The 18428-nt window shown below is 48.9% G+C and overlaps 1 protein-coding gene and 1 pseudogene across 1 annotated transcript; both read right to left on the minus strand.

Annotated features, from left to right (window-relative positions):
• Positions 1-5471: 5471 nt before the first annotated feature.
• Positions 5472-14131, minus strand: LOC133930061 (G-type lectin S-receptor-like serine/threonine-protein kinase LECRK2; annotated as a pseudogene).
• Positions 14132-14448: 317 nt separating this feature from the next.
• LOC133883406 (uncharacterized) lies at positions 14449-18050 on the minus strand. The gene is made up of 2 exons (XM_062322725.1): positions 17892-18050; positions 14449-15819 (listed from the first exon to the last, which is right to left on the minus strand). Exon 2 carries the CDS (start codon positions 15795-15797, stop codon positions 14763-14765), a length of 1035 nt encoding a protein of 344 aa, XP_062178709.1. The 5' UTR covers positions 15798-15819; positions 17892-18050; the 3' UTR covers positions 14449-14762.
• Positions 18051-18428: the final 378 nt, after the last annotated feature.

Below are 18428 nucleotides of genomic sequence, written 5' to 3' on the forward strand. Positions count from 1 at the left end.
CCTCCGTGTAGCTAGACTTGAACCGTCTATCTCCACTGCTCATCCTGAACAGTCCGACGAGGATGCCTCGCCGCCAGGAACGTATTCCACAAAATTTGCGGCTCCTACCTCCATGACTTCACCTTTCAGTTTGTACTGATGACTTCCTATCTTCTCACCTATCATCACAGCCTTACCATCCTAGATCACATTCAATGTCTTCTTATCTAACATCGCCTGATACAACCAACCTTCTACATGCAGAAATTCAAGCGATATTGGATTCTCCCTAAGTCTCGGCACATGTCGCACACCCTCAAGTAACACTTCTTGTCCATCGTACATTTTCAGTTTGATATTACCGACTCCCATAACACGGTAACCCGTGTCATTTCCCAAGCGAGCAAGACCAAAATCACATTCAGAGTATGAAGAGAACCATTCCTTGTTTGATGTTGCATGATATGAACTTGCCGAATCTAACAGTTATGCTTCACCACAAGACTTTTCACTTGATAGCACGAGAAGATCACCATGCTATCCGAGTCATCTTTCTTGGAAACCACAATATTTGCCACACCCTTCTTTAGTTCTGGACAATCTTTCCTTACATGTCCCCAATCCTTGCATTTATAGCACCGTGGCCCCTTCTTCTTCTTTTTCTTGCCAGTCTCCCTGCCTCGATCACCTTTGACGAAAAAAGCATCTCCAGATGAACTCTCACCAACATTATTCTTCCTCCTTTGTTCATGAGCAAACAACGCTGCAAGAATATCATCCACTTTGACTGCCTCTTTACCATACGTCATTGTTATGACCAAGTGCTCATAAGACCTTAGCAAGGAACACAGAAGAATAATTGCCTTTTCTTCATCATCAATTGTCACCTCCACCTTCACAAGATCAGCGACAACTTGATTAAAGACGTTTACGTGCTCAGCAAGATCCAACCCTTCCTGCATCTTCAACTCATACAGTTTTTGCTTCAGATACAGCTTCTGAGTCAATGTCTTGGACATGAATTGATCATCCAATTTATCCCAAATCTTCTTAGGTGATGTTTCATCCATGACATGGTACATGATCTGATCGGAGAGACACAACCTTATTGTCACCGCAGCTTGTGCTTGCATCTCTTCCCACTTGTCATCATCTACCATGACTGGCTTCTTGTCCTAAAAGCCTTCAGGATCCCCTGCTGCGCCAGCAAGTCCTTGACTCTTGTCTGCCAAAGCCCGAAGTTGCCAGTCTTGTCAAATCTCATAACTTCGAATTTGGACGCCATCGACACCATCTGCCTGTTGCCGCAGACCGTCGAATTCCGCTCATGTGTACCTCACATGTGCTGAACGTGCCTCCGCACGCTCGTACCCACGCCCCGTCTGGACACACCGCTACGCACATGCTAAACTACGCGTACGTCATCTCATACACCATTCTTGAACGATCCGTCGCTCTCAAGCCCCGTCGACTTCCACGCCGCTTGCATACGACGAAGCCGACCCGCTCGATCGCCGCCCGCCATTCGCCGTCAACCGTCACGAGCAACGATTCACGAACAGCACAATTGCAATTTTCCCGCAATCCTGTGGACTTCTACTTCAGTTACCACTGGTTCTGCATTTATTGCCTTGGTATGATCTGTTGCCGGCCCCTCACGACTCTATCTATTGCCCTAGCCGACGGTCACACGGTACTGATCTGAGCCAAATTTGACTCTATGTCCGACACCGTCACGCTCCAACCGTAGCAGTTTATCATGGCTACGACAACATGATCTCCTTTTATGTATCGGTTGGCCAGTCACGTAGCTCCCCGTGCACGTTGCTTCCCACTCTTCTGCACTTTGCACGGCTCTCCCACAAGCCGGCCGTCCGCTTGGTCCGCTCGGCTACCTAGCCTGCTAGGCCAGCTGGCCCATGCGCCTCAGACCTCGACCGCCTGGGCCACACCTCGCCGCTGGCCATCCAGGCCACAAGCCACACTGGGTTGCAAGCCACCAATCCCTCAGCTGCCTCGGCTGTACCCCACGAGCACACCAGCCCACAGGGCGCCTCGTTCTGTGCCCGTGCGCTGAGCAACACCGCCCGCCTAGCCAGTAGATACCGCCCACGTGCACTTGATCGCCAGACCGCCAGGAGTACTATTCAGAATCCATGTCGCTCAACGCCTGCGTGGCCTCTAGAACCGAGCCAATCCATGCCGTTGACCGAAACTCGTGCCCGCCTACCAGTTGGAATACACGGACGCCATGCGAGTCCAAAACGAACACGCCCGCAAGCCTGACGTCAACGCCCTCGCGGCTTGGTCCGCACTCACCACCAAACACACGCACTCGATAGCACCTTCCTCCAGTGCGACGCACAACAAGTCTCCAGCCATCCACGGCGTCGACTTCCTCACGGCCTCCCGATCGATTCCCTACGCCACTGCCAGCAACCTCAACACCTCCATCAATCTTCGAAATCCACCATGACTTTTACCACCGCTATCATTGCTCCACCTTGAACCAACAACAACTGCTCCGATCTGGATTGACCACCCATCAATCAGACCGCGAGTCGGATCTGGCCGTCACGTCTGACCGACCCCTATTGAACAGCAGCCTCCAGCCGCCATCAACCTGATCTCCACGTCTGGACGGATCCCTGTTGATGCAACCCATCGAATGGTTCAAGCTTCCACGCTCGAAGTGTCCGAATCCACCGATCGAGTCGTCGATCGCCGTCATGCTACACCTTGTGCCGTCCTTCTCCGGACCCGTGCAAGCCTTGCGCAATGTGGAACATATCCTCGTGTTTTCCCTTGATCTTTCTTCATAGCTCTGATACCACTTGTTAGAATTTTAGCGGAAGCATCACCAGGATCATCAAGCTAAGCATAAGATCAACACACAAGACACGATATTTTTTAATGAGGTTTGGCCAAGTTGCATACATCCTCGGGGCATGACTACGGAAGCTCCTCCCCAACTGTTTCAGTCTTCTCTCTTGGTTACAACGGTGATGCCTTCTATTAAAAGACCCGAAATTAAGAGTTCGACTACAACTCTAATCCTAGTTCCATCCAATTACAACTCAAGTCTATTTGTAACCTACCATGTACATATATTCGACACATATTTCAATAATTGAGTTTGGAGCCATATTCAAGGTTGGCAAGAAAAATTATTATCAAAGATGGGCAAAGAGATTATGATCAAGGCAGTTGCACAGGCTATTCCCTCATATACCATGTCGTGCTTCGACTTAACAAAAGGCCTATGCGATGAAATCCGCACTCTCATTGCACGCTATTGGTGGAGTCAACAGCACAAGGTAAATAAAATACATTGGCTCAGCTAGGAGAAGCTAACAAGATCGAAGAGAGATGGGGGTCTGGGCTCCCGAGACCTGCACATTTTTAACTTGGCTATGCTTGCTAGACAAGCCTGGAGACTCTTGCTACACCCAGATTCACTCTGTGCCCAAGTCCTTCGAGCAAAATACTATCCAAACGGCGATTTGCTGCACATTAATCCAAGAAAAGGAGCTTCCTATACCTGGAGGAGTATCGTAAGAGGTGCTAATTTGCTTAAAGAGGGCATTGTCTGGCGTATAGGGGATGGGACAACAATACGGACGTGGGATGATCCATGGATCCCTCGCGGTGCAACTCGTCGTCTTATTACCCCTCGGGGAGCTTCAATTCTTCTCCGAGTGTCAGATTTCATTGATCCAAATTCTGGGATGTGGTATGAGGAGCTGGTTAAGGACACTTTTTGGAAGGAAGATGCTAATGTGGTGCTGTCTATACTGGTCGGAATGGAACAAGAAGATTGGCCAGCATGGCATTTTGACACAAAGGGCATTTTCTCAGTGAAGTCGGCATATAAGTTAGGCACTTTGTTGCGTGATAGGGCAAACAATGCTGATGCTAGTAGCTCGAGCTCCCCAACAAAAGGAATTTCTGGTTTTCAGTGGCAGAGGATTTGGAAGCTGAAGATTCCAAACAAGGTTAAAATGCTCCTATGGCGTTTTGCACATAACAGCCTGCCTGTACGTCGGAATATTGCAAGACGAGATGTCAGTCTCAACACCTTGTGTCCGGTCTGCTCTAGAATGGATGAGGACTGTGGACGCCTTTTTTTCAAGTGCAAATCAGTTCGTGCATGTTGACAAAGATTAAACCTCTCTGAATGTCAATCTGCACTTGCTCAAGCACGATCTGGGGAAGAAACCTTGAAAAAATATGGGGGAAATGAAGGATGATGTACAGTTGAAATGCATTGTTTTCTTATGGTGTTGGTGGTCTGCTCGAAATAAATGCAATTCGGGGGAGAAGAAAGTGAGTACTGTCATTTATCACCTCTCGGATTTCCAAAAGACGTACCCTGCTTCACAACAAATATCACAGAGGGCTGTAGTACATTGGCTGGCACCATCTGAAAACTTCTACAAGGTGAACACTGATGGCGCTTTCTTTCTAGAAAGCCAAAATGGAGAGTGGGGTAGTGTTATTAGGGATGCGACCGGAGAGGTTATGGCTGCAGGTTTTGGCAAAGTTATGGCTGCAGGTTTTGGCAAACGCACACGCCTTCATAGTGCTCTGCATGCTGAAGCAGAAGCTTGTTATCAAGGACTTAAGCGAGCTGCAGAATTGGGAATGGAGAGGATCATTTTAGAAGTAGATGCTGCTAATCTAGTATCAGCGTTACAAGGAGACATGTTTGATCGTAATGAGGTGGGAGCTTTGTTTAGGGAGATTAAAGATTTCATGCATTTGGAGTTCACTATATGCGAAGTCTCTATCTGCTGTCGGGAATGTAACATGGTAGCTGATTGTTTGGCTAGCCGTGGTAGTTCTGTAGAGGCCTCTGATCAGCCTACCTGGCTTGATCATTCCCTTGCCTTTGTAATCAGCTTGGTCTCCAGCGATTTGCTTGGATGCCGGAATGAATGGAATGTCATGTTCTGTTTTTTTTTAAAGGATATGTGTGGCCTCAGACTGCCTAGAGGTGATGAATTGTTTAAAGAAATGCAGTACAAGATCGAAATATTCGGCAGTCATCGTTGAGATAGAGGCCCGACGTACTGCCTCAGTTCGAGAAACTGAAAATACGCCGTGAAAGACGGGAGACAAACACGGATGCTGATAAGTTAGCTAAGTATGCATGTTCCTTGGATGTTGAACGCCTTGTCTGGCTCCTTGATCCCCCATGTATTGTTGACATGCATGTAACTCTCTCAGGTAATTAATAAAACCTCCCAGCTTTCGTCCTAACAAAAAGAAAGAAAGTCGAGGTAAAGTTCTGTAAATTGCAAGTTCGGTTGTCCAAATTGTTCATTCGAAAACCTCAATTTTGGTTGAAGAAAGGGGGTTTTCAGTGAACCGCCAGGAATCGATGCTAATACACGTGCCGTGAACTGTTGATCACCATGACAAACTACAATGTGTGCAGAAAGCCCAAACACAACTATCTGCCCTACATCATTCTTTCTTGTCCAAAAACTCTAAAATTCTTTCTTGTCAACAAACGGGATCAAAGGTGACGACTCCAAGTAACAACTGGGAGGGTCCGGCAGCACGTCGGCTTCCAGCGTGCCCTCCAGCATCTGCACCTCCTGGTGCATTGTGGGCCGGAGCGCCGGGTTCAGCTCCATGCACCAGGACACCACGCAAGTGAACCGCTCCACCCTGTCCAAGTCCTCCGCGGCATCGGCGTCGTCCCCATGCAGCATCAGCTTCGTCCTCCGCCCGCCGACCAGCTGCCTGGCCCACCTGAACAGCGCGACCATCTCGTCGTCCTCGGCCTTGGTCCGGCACCGCCTCCTGGATGTCTGGCACCGCCGGCAGCAGATCATCTCCAGCAGCACGACGCTGAAGTTGTACACGTCCGCCTTCGTGTCCACGCGCGCCTCGCCGCGGAGCTACTTGGGCACGATGTAGCCCCAGGTGCCCCTCACGTTGGTCACCGTCGCGTGCACTTGCAGGCCGCCGAGGACCTTGGAAATGCTGAAGTCGGTGATCTTGGGCACGCACGCGCCGTCTAGGAGGATGTTCTCCGACTTGATGTCGCAGTGGACGATCGGTGATGCGCACCCAATCAACGTCGTTGGAGAGGACGTAGTCGGCCGCAAGTGCATACTTGCCAATAGTGTTAAAGAACATACCGCGCCATCGGCTGTAGTTCGGAGAGGCGAGGTCGAGAACGATCGGCACAAGGGTGCGAAGTTGACGATGTCAACAACTTAAGCGTGGAGAGCGGCTGTGGCGGCGCGGGCAGCAAGATCGCGCGTGATGGTAGCGGTCTCGGCATCGTGCTACAACTGAAATCGGCTGGCCTCCTCGGCAGGTTCTGCTTGACGCTCCGCATCGGTGAGACGGGCGCGCTGATCTTCTTCCTCCTTGGCCAAGCGCATGGTCTCGGACCGTCGTGCCTCTGTGGACAAATGGTCGTCGCCAGATATCGAGGTGAAGGACGACAAATTGGAGGGGGTAGTCACGATGGGCGACCACCGGCAGTGCTAGGGTAGCCGCAACGATCGAGCAACCAGGGTGGCTAGGGTTGCGGAAGCGAAGGTATCAGATTGAACCCTTTTGATACCATGAAAGCGAGAATAATATGCAATGAATTGATTGATGCAATAATGTGTTACATATATAGGCCAGAGCTTTTCAATATATATCCAAGCGGTTTATAAAAATAGATGCCGAGAAGATATGGAAAGGTGAGAGACCTTACTTAATACGCTAAATCGAATTGAATACGTCAAGTCTAAACATAGTAATCTAACACTATACCCCTGGCGATGTTGAGCGCAACCTAGGTGCGCCACTGCCACGGCGTTTGCTCCTCGGGCTTGAAGAAGGCGCTGCGGAGCGAGCCTCCCGGCATGAACTCGAGCACCAGCATCCGGTGCTTGCCTTCCTTGCAATACCCGACCATGTGGACCAAGTTTCAGTGGTGGATCTGCATGCCCAATTGCACCTCATTCGTGAACCGCTCGCGGCAGTCAGGAGGCTGGAACGGCACTTTGACGACCTGGAGCTGCGGCACATACCTCGCCGTGACAACGCTCTGACCGATGACCTCTCCCGCCTGGCCTCTGCTTGGGTGCTCGTTCCAGCCGGAGCTTTTGAAGAAAGGCTCACACGATCATCTGTCCTGCCTGCCGACTAGGATGAAGGGGAACCCTCGAGCCTAGTTGAGGGAACCCAGGCAGCGCCCTCAGTGGGAGGTCCCGTCAGGGTGCCGCCGCCCGGTGAGTGCGCTGCGCTTGCCGGTAGTTCTCAAGATGCCTCGTGGATCGACGAGATCCGAGGGTACTTGAAAGAAAACATCCTTCCCGAGGATGATACCTCTGCAGAGAGGATTGCACGGCAGTCCAAACGCTATGTCATAGTAGATGGGGATCTCTACCGGCGCGTCACGGACGGTGTCCTCCTGAAATGCATCACCCGGGCAGAAGGTAGAGAGCTCCTCACTGAGATCCACGAGGGCGAGTGCGGTGGCCATGCATTGTTCCGCATGCTGGTCAGGAAGGCCTTTCGGCAAGGCTTCTACTGGCCTACAGCCCTCCAGGACGCTTCCGAGTTGGTTTGGCGCTGCAGGGCGTGCCAGTTCCACGCAAAGCAGATTCACCAGCCAGCTCAGGCTCTCCATACCATCCCCCTGTCTTGGCCCTTCGCGGTCTGGGGGTTGGACATCTTGGGTCCATTCCCCCGAGCAATCGGGGGCTATGAGTACCTCTACGTCACCATTAAAAAGTTCACCAAGTGACCAGAGGCGGTCCCAGTTGTCAAGGTTACCAAGAACACTGCAATCCAATTCATCTGCGGTATCACAAGCCACTTCGACGTCCCGAACAGGATCATCACCGACAATGGCACCCAGTTCACAAGTGCCCTGTTCGGGGAATACTGCGAGGACCTCGGGATCGAGCTTTGCTTCGCCTCTATCGCTCATCCTCGGAGCAATGGGCAAGCCAAGCATGCAAATACCGAGATACTGAAGGGGCTCAAAACCCGGACCTACGACGTGCTGGCAAAGCATGGGAAAGGGTGGATCGACGAGCTGCCTTCTGTGTTATGGGCCAACCGGACCACGCCAAGCCGGGCCACTAGAGAGACGTCGTTCTTCCTCGTTTACGGCACCGAGGCGGTCCTCCCCTTCGAGCTCACGCTCGGCTCCCCTTGGGTGAATGCTTATTCAGAAGGCGAACAGGAACAACGAAGACTCGACGACGTCAATCACTTGGAGGAGCGTCGGCGACGAGCCGCCATCCGAGCTACCAGATACCAGCAGAGCCTGCGGCGCTATCATCAGCGCCACGTCCAGGCCCAGTCACTCGAGGTTGGGGATCTAGTTCTCCGACGCGCTCAGACGCGCGAAGGAAAGAATAAACTCTCCCCCATGTGGGAAGGCCCCTTCATCGTGACCGGTGCCCCGCGACAAGGCTCGTTTCGGCTGGCCACAGAGGACGGGCAGCCGCTCCTAAACGCGTGGAACATCGAGCATCTACGCAAGTTTTATCCCTAGGTGAGCCTGTTTGTGCTCGGGCCAACCAGGACAGGGGCCTCCCCCTGCCCAAGTTGGCCGGGGGCTACCACCAACCATGTAAGTTAGCACTTCTGTACAAATTGTCAATACACACTCTTATTCCGAATTTTTTCTCTGAAATCCATATGTTTAATCTTTTTGGTGAGATGCTCGATGTGTGCGAGAAAAACGCTCTCTCATTTTTCCCGCTGATAAAAACGGATCCCGGTCGGTATGCGCACAGGCAGTGACTGCTGACTTAAGTCTGTTGTGGTAGGCTGTGGTGCCCGGCTGCATGGCAATACCCCGAGCACTACCGAGCCTTTGGGGTTCTCGGATAATCCTACTGCTCGAACATGAGTGGTCGGGACCGCCTAAATCCCAGAGGCGAGCTGTCGGTGCTCGGCCTGGTCAGTCCTACCCTGGGCACCACCAAACCATTGGACCTCTTGGTTATGCCTTTGTCTGTACACTTCGCCGGTCCAGGTATTCGAGAGGTCTCGGGTCAAAAACGAGAGCAGTCTATATTGAGTACCGCACTAATAGAGCGCACCAAGCGAAGAACTTTTTGTCTATTTTCCAAGGTTACAGATCAATGCTCGAGAACCAAGCAGCCTGACCACAAGGGCCTCAGTGCCCAGGGTGCTGCTCGAGCTTCCGGGGTCCTCGGGTAATCCTATCGCTCGGACATGAGTGGTCAGGGCAGCCTAGGCCCTGGTTCTATTACCGGGTTTCCAGCGCTCGGGTGCTAAAAGGACGTCCTGGGGGCTAAGGCGCTCTGCGCAAGGGAACCCATGTTCCCGGGCGCCGCAGCTCAGGGCATCTACCCTTTCCTGGACAGGTCGGCCGGAAAGCTGACAGCTACCCGGTGAGTTACTAAAGTTATATGAATTTCCTTTCATATATACGCAATAAACTATTATTCCCGAGTTATCCTCAGGACCCTCGCATTCTAATCTGTTCGGCGAGATAATCTCCTCGCGCGCAAAACCCCGCCCACGTGCTCGCTTTTCCGGAACGACAAAAAAGATAGTAGTCGGTGTACCGTACAGGCGGCGATGGCTGACCTAGGTCCTTTACGGTGGCCGTGCTGCCCGGCCGGCTTAGCAGTACCCCGAGCACTACCGAGCCTCTGGGGTTCTCGGGTAATCCTACCGCTTGAACATAGAGTGGTCGGGACCGCCTAGACTCCAGGGGCGGGCTATCGGTGTTCGGCCTGGTCAGTCCTACCCCGGACACCACCAAACCGTGGGGACTCTTGGTCGCATTTCCGCCGCATGCGTCTCCGGTCTATTTGTTTGAGAGGTCGCAGGGCAAAAAGTGTTCACTGGTCGTGGCGTGTACCGTGCCAGGTGGGTCTGTCTCCTGAACAAGGAAGTTCGTCTATGTGTCTCTTTGACTCAGCAGCAGCGCACTCCTGAGGGCTCGGGGGGCTGGACGCTCGGGTGGTCCCACTACTCGAACGATGAGTGGTCGGGGAAACCTAACTTCTCGGGGGAGGATTATCGGGCTCGGCCGGGCCAGTGCCTCTCGGGACATCAAGCAAAAAGCAAACAACACAAAGATCAAGTACAGAGCAGAGTTTCGATCCCAAGAGTGGTTTCTATTATATTAAGGGAACCGTTCAGGAGGGGATCACTCCCATATTTACAACATTCCAAAAAAACAAAAAATCCTAACTATCTACAAGCTCAGGAGGAGAGCACGCGTCACTGCTGCTATCGCTGCTCGGGTCCGGCTCCCGCACAAAGCATCCCGCCACCTCGATGGTGACGTCGCGGACGGCTGCCCGGGCGGCGGCTTCCTCTACCTCAACCACCCCCTGCCGAGCTGGCTCCAGCGGGAAGGCGGGGTCTCGGCTGCGGTAGCAGGCGAGAATGTGCTCGGTCACTCTTTGGGCCAGCACACGCCCCTCCCAAGTCGCCAGCTCCTGGATAGCGGCAGGAAGGGCCTCAAGGCGCCGGGAGATCTCTGCGAACCCGAGGGCGATGTGGCCTATCGACTCCTTATCCAGCGACTGGTCGCCCACAAACACGCTCCCAAGCCCGGCTACCTCCACGGTGTCCCATGCCTGCTGAAGGATGTCCCGCATCATCAGCTTCACGTTCGTTCGCTCGGCGAGGAAGATCTCGAGCTTGTCCTCGGCGTTCTTCAGCCGGGCCTCGAGGCTGGTGCTATCGGCCTGACAGGAATTCCCCTCACGGTCGGGATCTCCCGGCATTGGGCGGCCGCCTCGGTCTGGGCTCGCTCCAGCTGCTCGGCCCGGGCCTTGACGACCTACTCTCGGGCAGCCCGGTCGGCCTCCCGGTTGGTGACCAGCGCCTCCCGGGCGACGAGTGCTGACGATGCCGAGTCGGCATCCGCCTCGCGCCGCGCGATCTACTCCTCCCGGGAGTCAAGTGCCAACGCCGTTATTTCGACGTCTGTCTCGTGCAGCGCGACCTGCTCCTCCCAGCGGAGGACGTCGGCCTGGCCGCGCTTGAGCTCGTCGATTCTGGCGGCACGGCCTCCTCCCTCTGACTGGCCGCCTCCTCCCGAGAGGCAACCTGCCGCTCGCAGGTGAGCAGCTCTGCGGCGTGCTTCCTCGACGCCTAATAAATCATAATCGTAGCCTAATAAATCTATTTTTGCTACATCATGCAAGCGAAGTTTGTGCATGTATTATTATTAATCACTAAAATCATAATCGTAGCCTAATAAATCTATTTTTCTAGATCATGCAAGTGGCGTGTGTGCGTATGAGACTGTTCCATATACGTATATGTGGTCAAGGCTATATAAGTCATGTACTCTTTTGTTTAATTAACCGAGTAAATATAAAAAACAAAAAAGAGCGTGAGTCACTGCATATCTGTACTCTAGTGTTTGCGTGTCTACAACCAGGTTTGAAAATTCAACGGTTACCGAGCAAAAATCGTGATAACCGGACATCTCGGTGTGGCTCGGTTTTAGAAACTGAATGGTAATCGAATTTGAATTAAGAAATTTGAAAAAAATTCAAAAAAATCTTTAAAAAACTAGACACAATTCAAAGACCTTCTGTGAATTTTTTTTTCAAAAATAATGTCGTTTGCATCATATTCTATAGGGAGGAAGTTTGAAAAAAAGAAAAAAGTTAAAGCGTGGGGCTCGGTTATTAACTCATATTAAGAAAAAGTTTAACATGCAAACACATATTTTTCTTGTATATAAGGTATCTTAAGAGGATCTTTAAAATTGATTTCACTTTATTTAGAGTTTTCTTAATTTCTCTATGATTTTTACAAAGTTCACAAGCATAAAGTGAATATGTTAAGAAACAACACTGTAATTAACTTTTTCATTTCTACTATTATTTTTCCTACGTAAATCATAGTATAAATAAACTAATAAAAGTGGTTTCACTAACTTTTGAGGTGTGATGGGTCAGTTATGAATTAATCTAGTTGCAACACATTTACATAATCTTGCATATTACAATAACTAATTCATGAGTTCATGTATTTTTAGAAGACATCGGATCATGTAAGAAGACTAAAAAAATTAGTTTCATGATTTTTGGATTAGCAAAGAGTAAACTATGTATTTAACTTGGTTTAATAAATACATTTTCTCACAGAAAATTTTAAACTTTTTTATGAGTATAAATACTTTTATCATGTAGATCATGTTACAAGGAAACCAACAAAATTTGTTTCACTTGATTTGAAGCTCAGATAAATTAGTTATTGATTTTACAAGATTGAGATAATTTTTGAATTTTTTTGTTGAACTTCACTGAAAATCGAGAAAACCGCTCTATAAATCGAGAAAACCGAGTGGTTACCAACAAAACCGACCGGTTACTGACAATACGAAAAATTTGAGAAAACCGCTCGATAAATCGTAAAACCCGCTCGGTAACCGGTCGATTTGGAATAAAATCGTGATTTTTCTTCCAAATTTTAAATTTATTCAAATAAATTTTGTTCGATTTTTTTTGAAAATTCGATCAATTACCGCGATAAGTCGGTAAGGAAAACCCTGATCTACAATAAAGCTTGTGTTCGCGTGAGTTTCTTCCAAGGTGATGGCGTGAGTTCGCTGCTGCGCGAGTTCTATACTTGGTCGATTCCCAACAACTCGTTCGTCAACGCCTCCATCTCTGCGCATTCTATCTCACCAGTGATCAAGGCGGCGGCGCAAAAGCATTCGTTGAGGAAGTAGACCCGATCACCCGGCACTGCTCCTCCGTGGCCGGCGAAAGCTTTTTGTAGTGCAACGACGTCTCTCACATGGTATTCAGCACCTCCACAAGTGTGAACGCGGCAGGGTCGTCCTCCTCCCCGTCACAGCTCTACGACACGACAGCCATGGCGGCGGCCGGAACTGTGAGGAGAGCTGAAAGTTTGGCTCAAATTGTTCGAAAAAATATTAATGAGAAAAATTTTGAGAAAAATTATCAAAAAATTTAACTTAAAACTTTTGAGAAAAAATTACCCTTGAGAATAAAAAAATCGTACAAATAATTTAGGTAAAAATCAACTAGAAAAAAGTTAGCTTAGAAAATTTGAAAAAAAAAATTACCAAGAAAAAATTTGGCTCATAAGTTTTTGAGAAAAATTTTAGCTCAAAAATTTCGAGGAAGAAAAAAGCCGGTTCAATGTATGAGAATATTAGTGGGATGTTGTGAACCGTCTCACTCGAACAGCCCTAAAATCAAAATTTTAGCTTGTCACAATCTTCTGGAATCATAATGCTATGCTTGTCTTGTACTTATCAAAAAAATTGAGAAATATTAACGAGAAAAAATTTAGTTTAAAATTTTTGAGAAAATTACCGAGAAAATTTAGCTTAAAATTTTAAGTAAAAATTATTCCTGGGACAAAAAAATCGGACAATTTTTTTTTTGGTAAAAACCAACTAGAAAAAAGTTAGCTTAGAAAATTTGAGAAAAATTACCAAGAAAAAATTTAGCTCACAAGTTTTGAGGAAAATCTAATGAGAAATTTTAGCTCAAAAATTTCGAGGAAGGAGAAAGCCGGTTCAATGTATGAGGATATTAGTGGGCTTTTGTGGGCTGTCTCGCTCTGGCTGCTAGCGCGCGCCATGAAATCAGAAGTTGGCTTAATTATACCAACTAATCGTGACCGCTTTTGCAAAAATTATTGGGTGTACATCTATTGTCCGTCCTTGCTGGGCGACACCAGGTTCTACACCGTGCCGTTACGGAGGGTGTAGTGCGGCCAGGCTCGTCGAAGATGACGACCGTGCCGCCGCCGCCGCCGGGGGTGCTGGTGTAGGTCTGCCAGGAAGCGTTGTCCGGGCTGTTGCCGGCGAGCAGGTCCACGTAGACGACGACGTTGCCGTCCGCCTGAACGCCCATGCTGAAACGTCCGGTGGTGAACTCTTCGTCCGCGCGCTTCGACACGAGCTTCCCCTCGGACCCGGCGCCCCTGACAACAGATTGGCCCGGCAGAAGCGTGTCCCTCGGGTGCGCAAAGCTCTCCCACAGCACCCCGCCGCTGTCGGCCAGGAGCCCAGGAGCTGGAGGTCGCAGGAATCGAGCAGAGCGAGCACGGACGCGCGCTTCAGGCTGGAGTTCACCGGGGTCGCCCACAGCACGCTGTTGTTGCTCCTGTTAGCGCCGTCCACGAGCCTGATCCCTGGCATGAAGAGAGCTTAGCGTTTGCCCAAGTTCAGGCCAGCATCGAAGCTCCACCTTGTCGCAGCAAGGGAATGCCGGCGTGCGGCTCAGCATTGTAGACAAGCCTGTTTCTTCAAGCATCAGACACCGGATAGTTCACATAAGGAATTCAGTAATAAACTCGTATGGGAAAACAAGCTTTTAGCTCCCCATTACTGCCAATTGGTATAAATCATTTGCCAAAACTCAAGCATAACTCAGCAGAGAGCAAGAAGATTTTTTTAGAGTACATTTCAAATACGTGCGAAGAAAGCAGTAACTCTCAGCACCACCACTTGCCTCAGAAGACCAGCCAAGACAGTAGCATAATTTAGCAGAGTGAAAGCAGATTTAGAGTTCTAGATACAGTACATGCAATCAGTGATCCTCAAGCAGGGTAACAAGTTTAACGTTGGAAAGCCAGCAGGTACAAAATATGGAGCAGTTTGTAAACGGTAGACCAACTGGCCCTAATAGGCTAAACACAATCTACAAAGGGCAAATCCTGGTCAGCCAATCAAGCATTCAAATTCCCAGGCAAAACACAGGACGCCAACAGTTTCGTTTTTCCTTCAAAACGAAGTATCACAAGAACTTATAGCTCAATGTGATAGTCATCTAAAGTTCCCCAAGATAAATCTGCTTGTCGCTGCCGCAAGATCCAATGATCGGTTCAGTGGGATGGAAAGCGGTCTCATTGACAGAACCGTTGTGCCCAGGAAGCTTGTACAAGATCCGCCTTGATGTTGTATCCCAGATGTAGACCATGCGGTCAGCACTCCCAGCAGTGACCCTGCGATTATCCGGTGACCAGCTACACTTCAACAAGTTCTTCTCAAAGTTATGCTGATGGCCTGTAAGAGTCTTGATGTTCCGGTTCTCTGGTGCATAAGGGCGCAAATCCCAGATTTTGAGCTCATTGTCCATTGCATTAGTCAGGAGGTAAGACCCATCAGGACTAAGCTGCATTCCAGTTACCATGTCCTGATGTCCTTTGAGATACTCTGTCACTTCATTCTTGCGAAGATCCCACCACTTGACATCGTTGTCCAGGCCACTGGTGAATACCTTATCTGCTGCCTCTGAGAAGCTCACGGCTGTAATTTGGTATTTGTCGGGAAGAGTTTGTATTGCACCTCTCTGACGCAAGTCCCATAACTTTGCTGTACCGTCATCTGAACCACTCACAACAAGAGGCGGCCACTTGCGTGCTGGGCAACATGAGTTGACAAACGATGAGTGCTCAGCCATCTTCTTAACTTGTTTGCCGGTCTCAACGTCCCACACTCTCACAGTCTTGTCGGGACTTGCGGAGATGATCTGGGTCCCATCAGCAGTCCACTGAAGGTCAAGAATAGCATTCTTATGCCCTCTCAGTACCATGAAGTTCTTACATTCACCATGGACATACCACAAGAAGATATCCTTGTCATGGGAACCTGATGCTATCACAGTTCCAGCAGGGTTGAACTTCATGCAGTAGATAGCACTCTGGTGACCTGAAAGTAGCATTATCGGTGCCTCCAGACTAGATGTACGTTGCTTTCCACCAGGCCCAAGAGCCTGATTTGGATGCTGTTGAACGTTAGCCAGCTCCATTCCTGGTCGTGGGGCTGCAAGAGCCAAAGAATTGTTACCTGGAGCAGAGAACATCTTCGAGTTTGTAGGTAAGTTCCTGTGGCAAGGAAAATCATAAGACGGCTGCAATAATTGCACATCAAACCCACAGATCACTCTATATGTACGCACACACACGCATAAAAAACAACAACAAAACATTATTGACATCACCCTCCAAGTTCTCACCTTCAACAATACATACAGGATCACAGCTAACTATCTCTAAAAACCAGTGTGACTTTGAGAACTGAAGTAAAGTGCTCCAGCTAAATCCGTACAGATTATAAAATAAAGGATACCTAGGGGCTGTTTGGTTCCTGGCCCCAACAGGCCAAGCCAAAATTTGGCCATGGACAAATTGGGGCAATGCCAAAATTTGGTAGAAAAAAATGTGGTTTGGTTTGTGACCAAGTCAAAGTTAGGGCAGTGGCAAAATTAAGACTGTTTGGATTGCAGCTATGCCAAAGTTTTTTAAAAAAAATGTGAGTATGACATATGGGACCCACATGTAACTAAGTTTTTTAAGCGTCAAAATATAGTCAATATGGGTCTTGATTTGTAGATTTAATTACAAGGAATGCAACGGTGCAAACGGATTAAAAGTCAGATGGATGGTTTAGGAGATATTGTGATTTAAAATTTGTTAATCCAAAGCTTTTGAAATATGTGCGGCCAATGGACAGCTGCCACCTCAGCCATTTGTCTGTCGCTGGCCGGCGAATGCTGGGCAAGCGTTTTGCTCGCCCTAGCCCTGCCCGCATTCCCTGTTAACTGTAGCTGGCCGGCCAAAAAATTTTTTTGGCATGACCAAAACTTGCCCCGCAACCAAACAGGGGCCAAATTCACGGGCATGGCTAAAAATTGGTCTGGTCTGTTGAGGTCACAATCCAAACAGCCTCCTAATGCAGATCAACAGTAGTACAACAAATGATCAAGCCAAATGTTATGCCATATACGTGAAAAATTAACAAACTGTAGCAGAAGTCAGTTTAGACTTGGCAACAACAACAACAAAACCTTTGTCCCAAGCAAGTTGGGATAGGCTAGAGATGAAACCTACAAGATCCAACTAAAAATATGATGAGAAAACAATATGATAATAAAAATACTAGTAATACTAAAAAATAAAAGTAATAATGGTATCAGGAGACTGATGCATAAGTTATGGTTCTGACACGTGGATTGCTAACTTCCACGCGCTTTTATCCACCAGTTTAAATTTACCATAAGTAATTTTTATCCACCAAATTGGCCACATGAGATCAGGTGAAATTGACAGGGATAATGTGGCATAGGGATATGTGGATACAAGACTCAACCATGCATTGTAGCCTGAAGTCCTGAGAAGGTGCAGTAAAATCACTGGATGATATATCACCAAGTCAGAGCTTTTGGCCAATGAAGGTTCGTGCCTGAGTCTGCTAACTCTGTTCCATAGATGCAACCATGCAGGCACAGTTGGTGGATTGGAACTTTGGAAGTAGAAGAAGCTAGCAAGCTCCCGCACCGTATGTGTGCAAATGTGATATTGGCGCATCTGAAGCTAAATTAAAGCTGGTGAAACAAAATACACATGGGATGTAGCTCAGCCCACAGGGCCACGTAGTGTTTCCTTTGTTACTTCTCTAAGGAGCCTGGAGTGGCTACTTGTCCTTGGCGTTGCAAGTGAACAAAAGCATTAACATCGTTACATGGAATTGCTCACACAAGGGGATGTGGACAACAAATTGACGTGTAACAATCACACAAAGTGAAGTTAGACAACAACTGTTTCGCGTGCTTAAACTCTACTGATATTGCTCAAATTGATTAAGGCCTGGGTTGGTGATAGGATCGAATCCAAACGAATTGGCTACTCTACTTATATTGCTCAATTTTTTCATGAGCAGTAACCAATTTGAGGCAGATGCACTACTTAATGCTAGGTTTCTTAATGCTTTTCAAAAAACTAAACAAAAAAATCTATTCCATAGGTGACTCCCCCCAATCCCAGAACCCTGACTTTTGCCTCCTTGACTCCCTCCATGTCCTACCAACAAATCCAGCAACACAAGGAACAAGAAGCATCCCTCCCTTCCGTACTCCACACCAGGAAGCAACGAAGTAGAAAGAATTACAGCGGCATACCAGGAAGCCCCAGGTTGCTAGCCAGGCGCGACCGACGAGGATCCCGGCGCACTGCTGCGGCTGCTCGGAGAAGGAGATGGACCGCGGCGCGCGATCTCAGAGAAGCGCGTCCGCGAGCGAGCGGCGGCGGAGGGCGAGAGAGCTGGGGCGAAGGGGAGGCGGCGGCGCGGTCGGGCGAGCGGACGACTCGGGCGGCTTCTAGTCGCTTTGGGAGTTCAGACAGAATTGGGCCATGCCCCGGGCCGGGCGCGTGGAAGCCCGGCCCAGGACATGGCGGGTACACAGCTAACAGGCCCGATGCACGGCCCGACAGAGAAAATGGCCCACTATGGACGAAGCGAGACAGTTTTGGGGCCCAAAGACGAGCCCCGAGGCGAGATTTTTTATATATATTTTTTATTTTTAAAATATTTACAACATTATACTGCTGTTTTAATAAATTGTAAGAATAAACTACAGTCACTTATTTATCGGACGAGATCAGATTTTTCTTAATGAATAGGTCCCGCCGATCAGAAGATTAAAAATATGAAAAAT

The sequence above is a fragment of the Phragmites australis genome, chromosome 10 (assembly GCF_958298935.1).
Source record: "Phragmites australis chromosome 10, lpPhrAust1.1, whole genome shotgun sequence".
Taxonomy (NCBI): Eukaryota; Viridiplantae; Streptophyta; class Magnoliopsida; order Poales; family Poaceae; genus Phragmites; species Phragmites australis.

Bases quoted from the DNA above. Each gene is read 5' to 3' on its own strand.
- LOC133883406 (XM_062322725.1), bottom strand. From the start codon at position 15,797: ATGTTCTCTGCTCCAGGTAACAATTCTTTGGCTCTTGCAGCCCCACGA.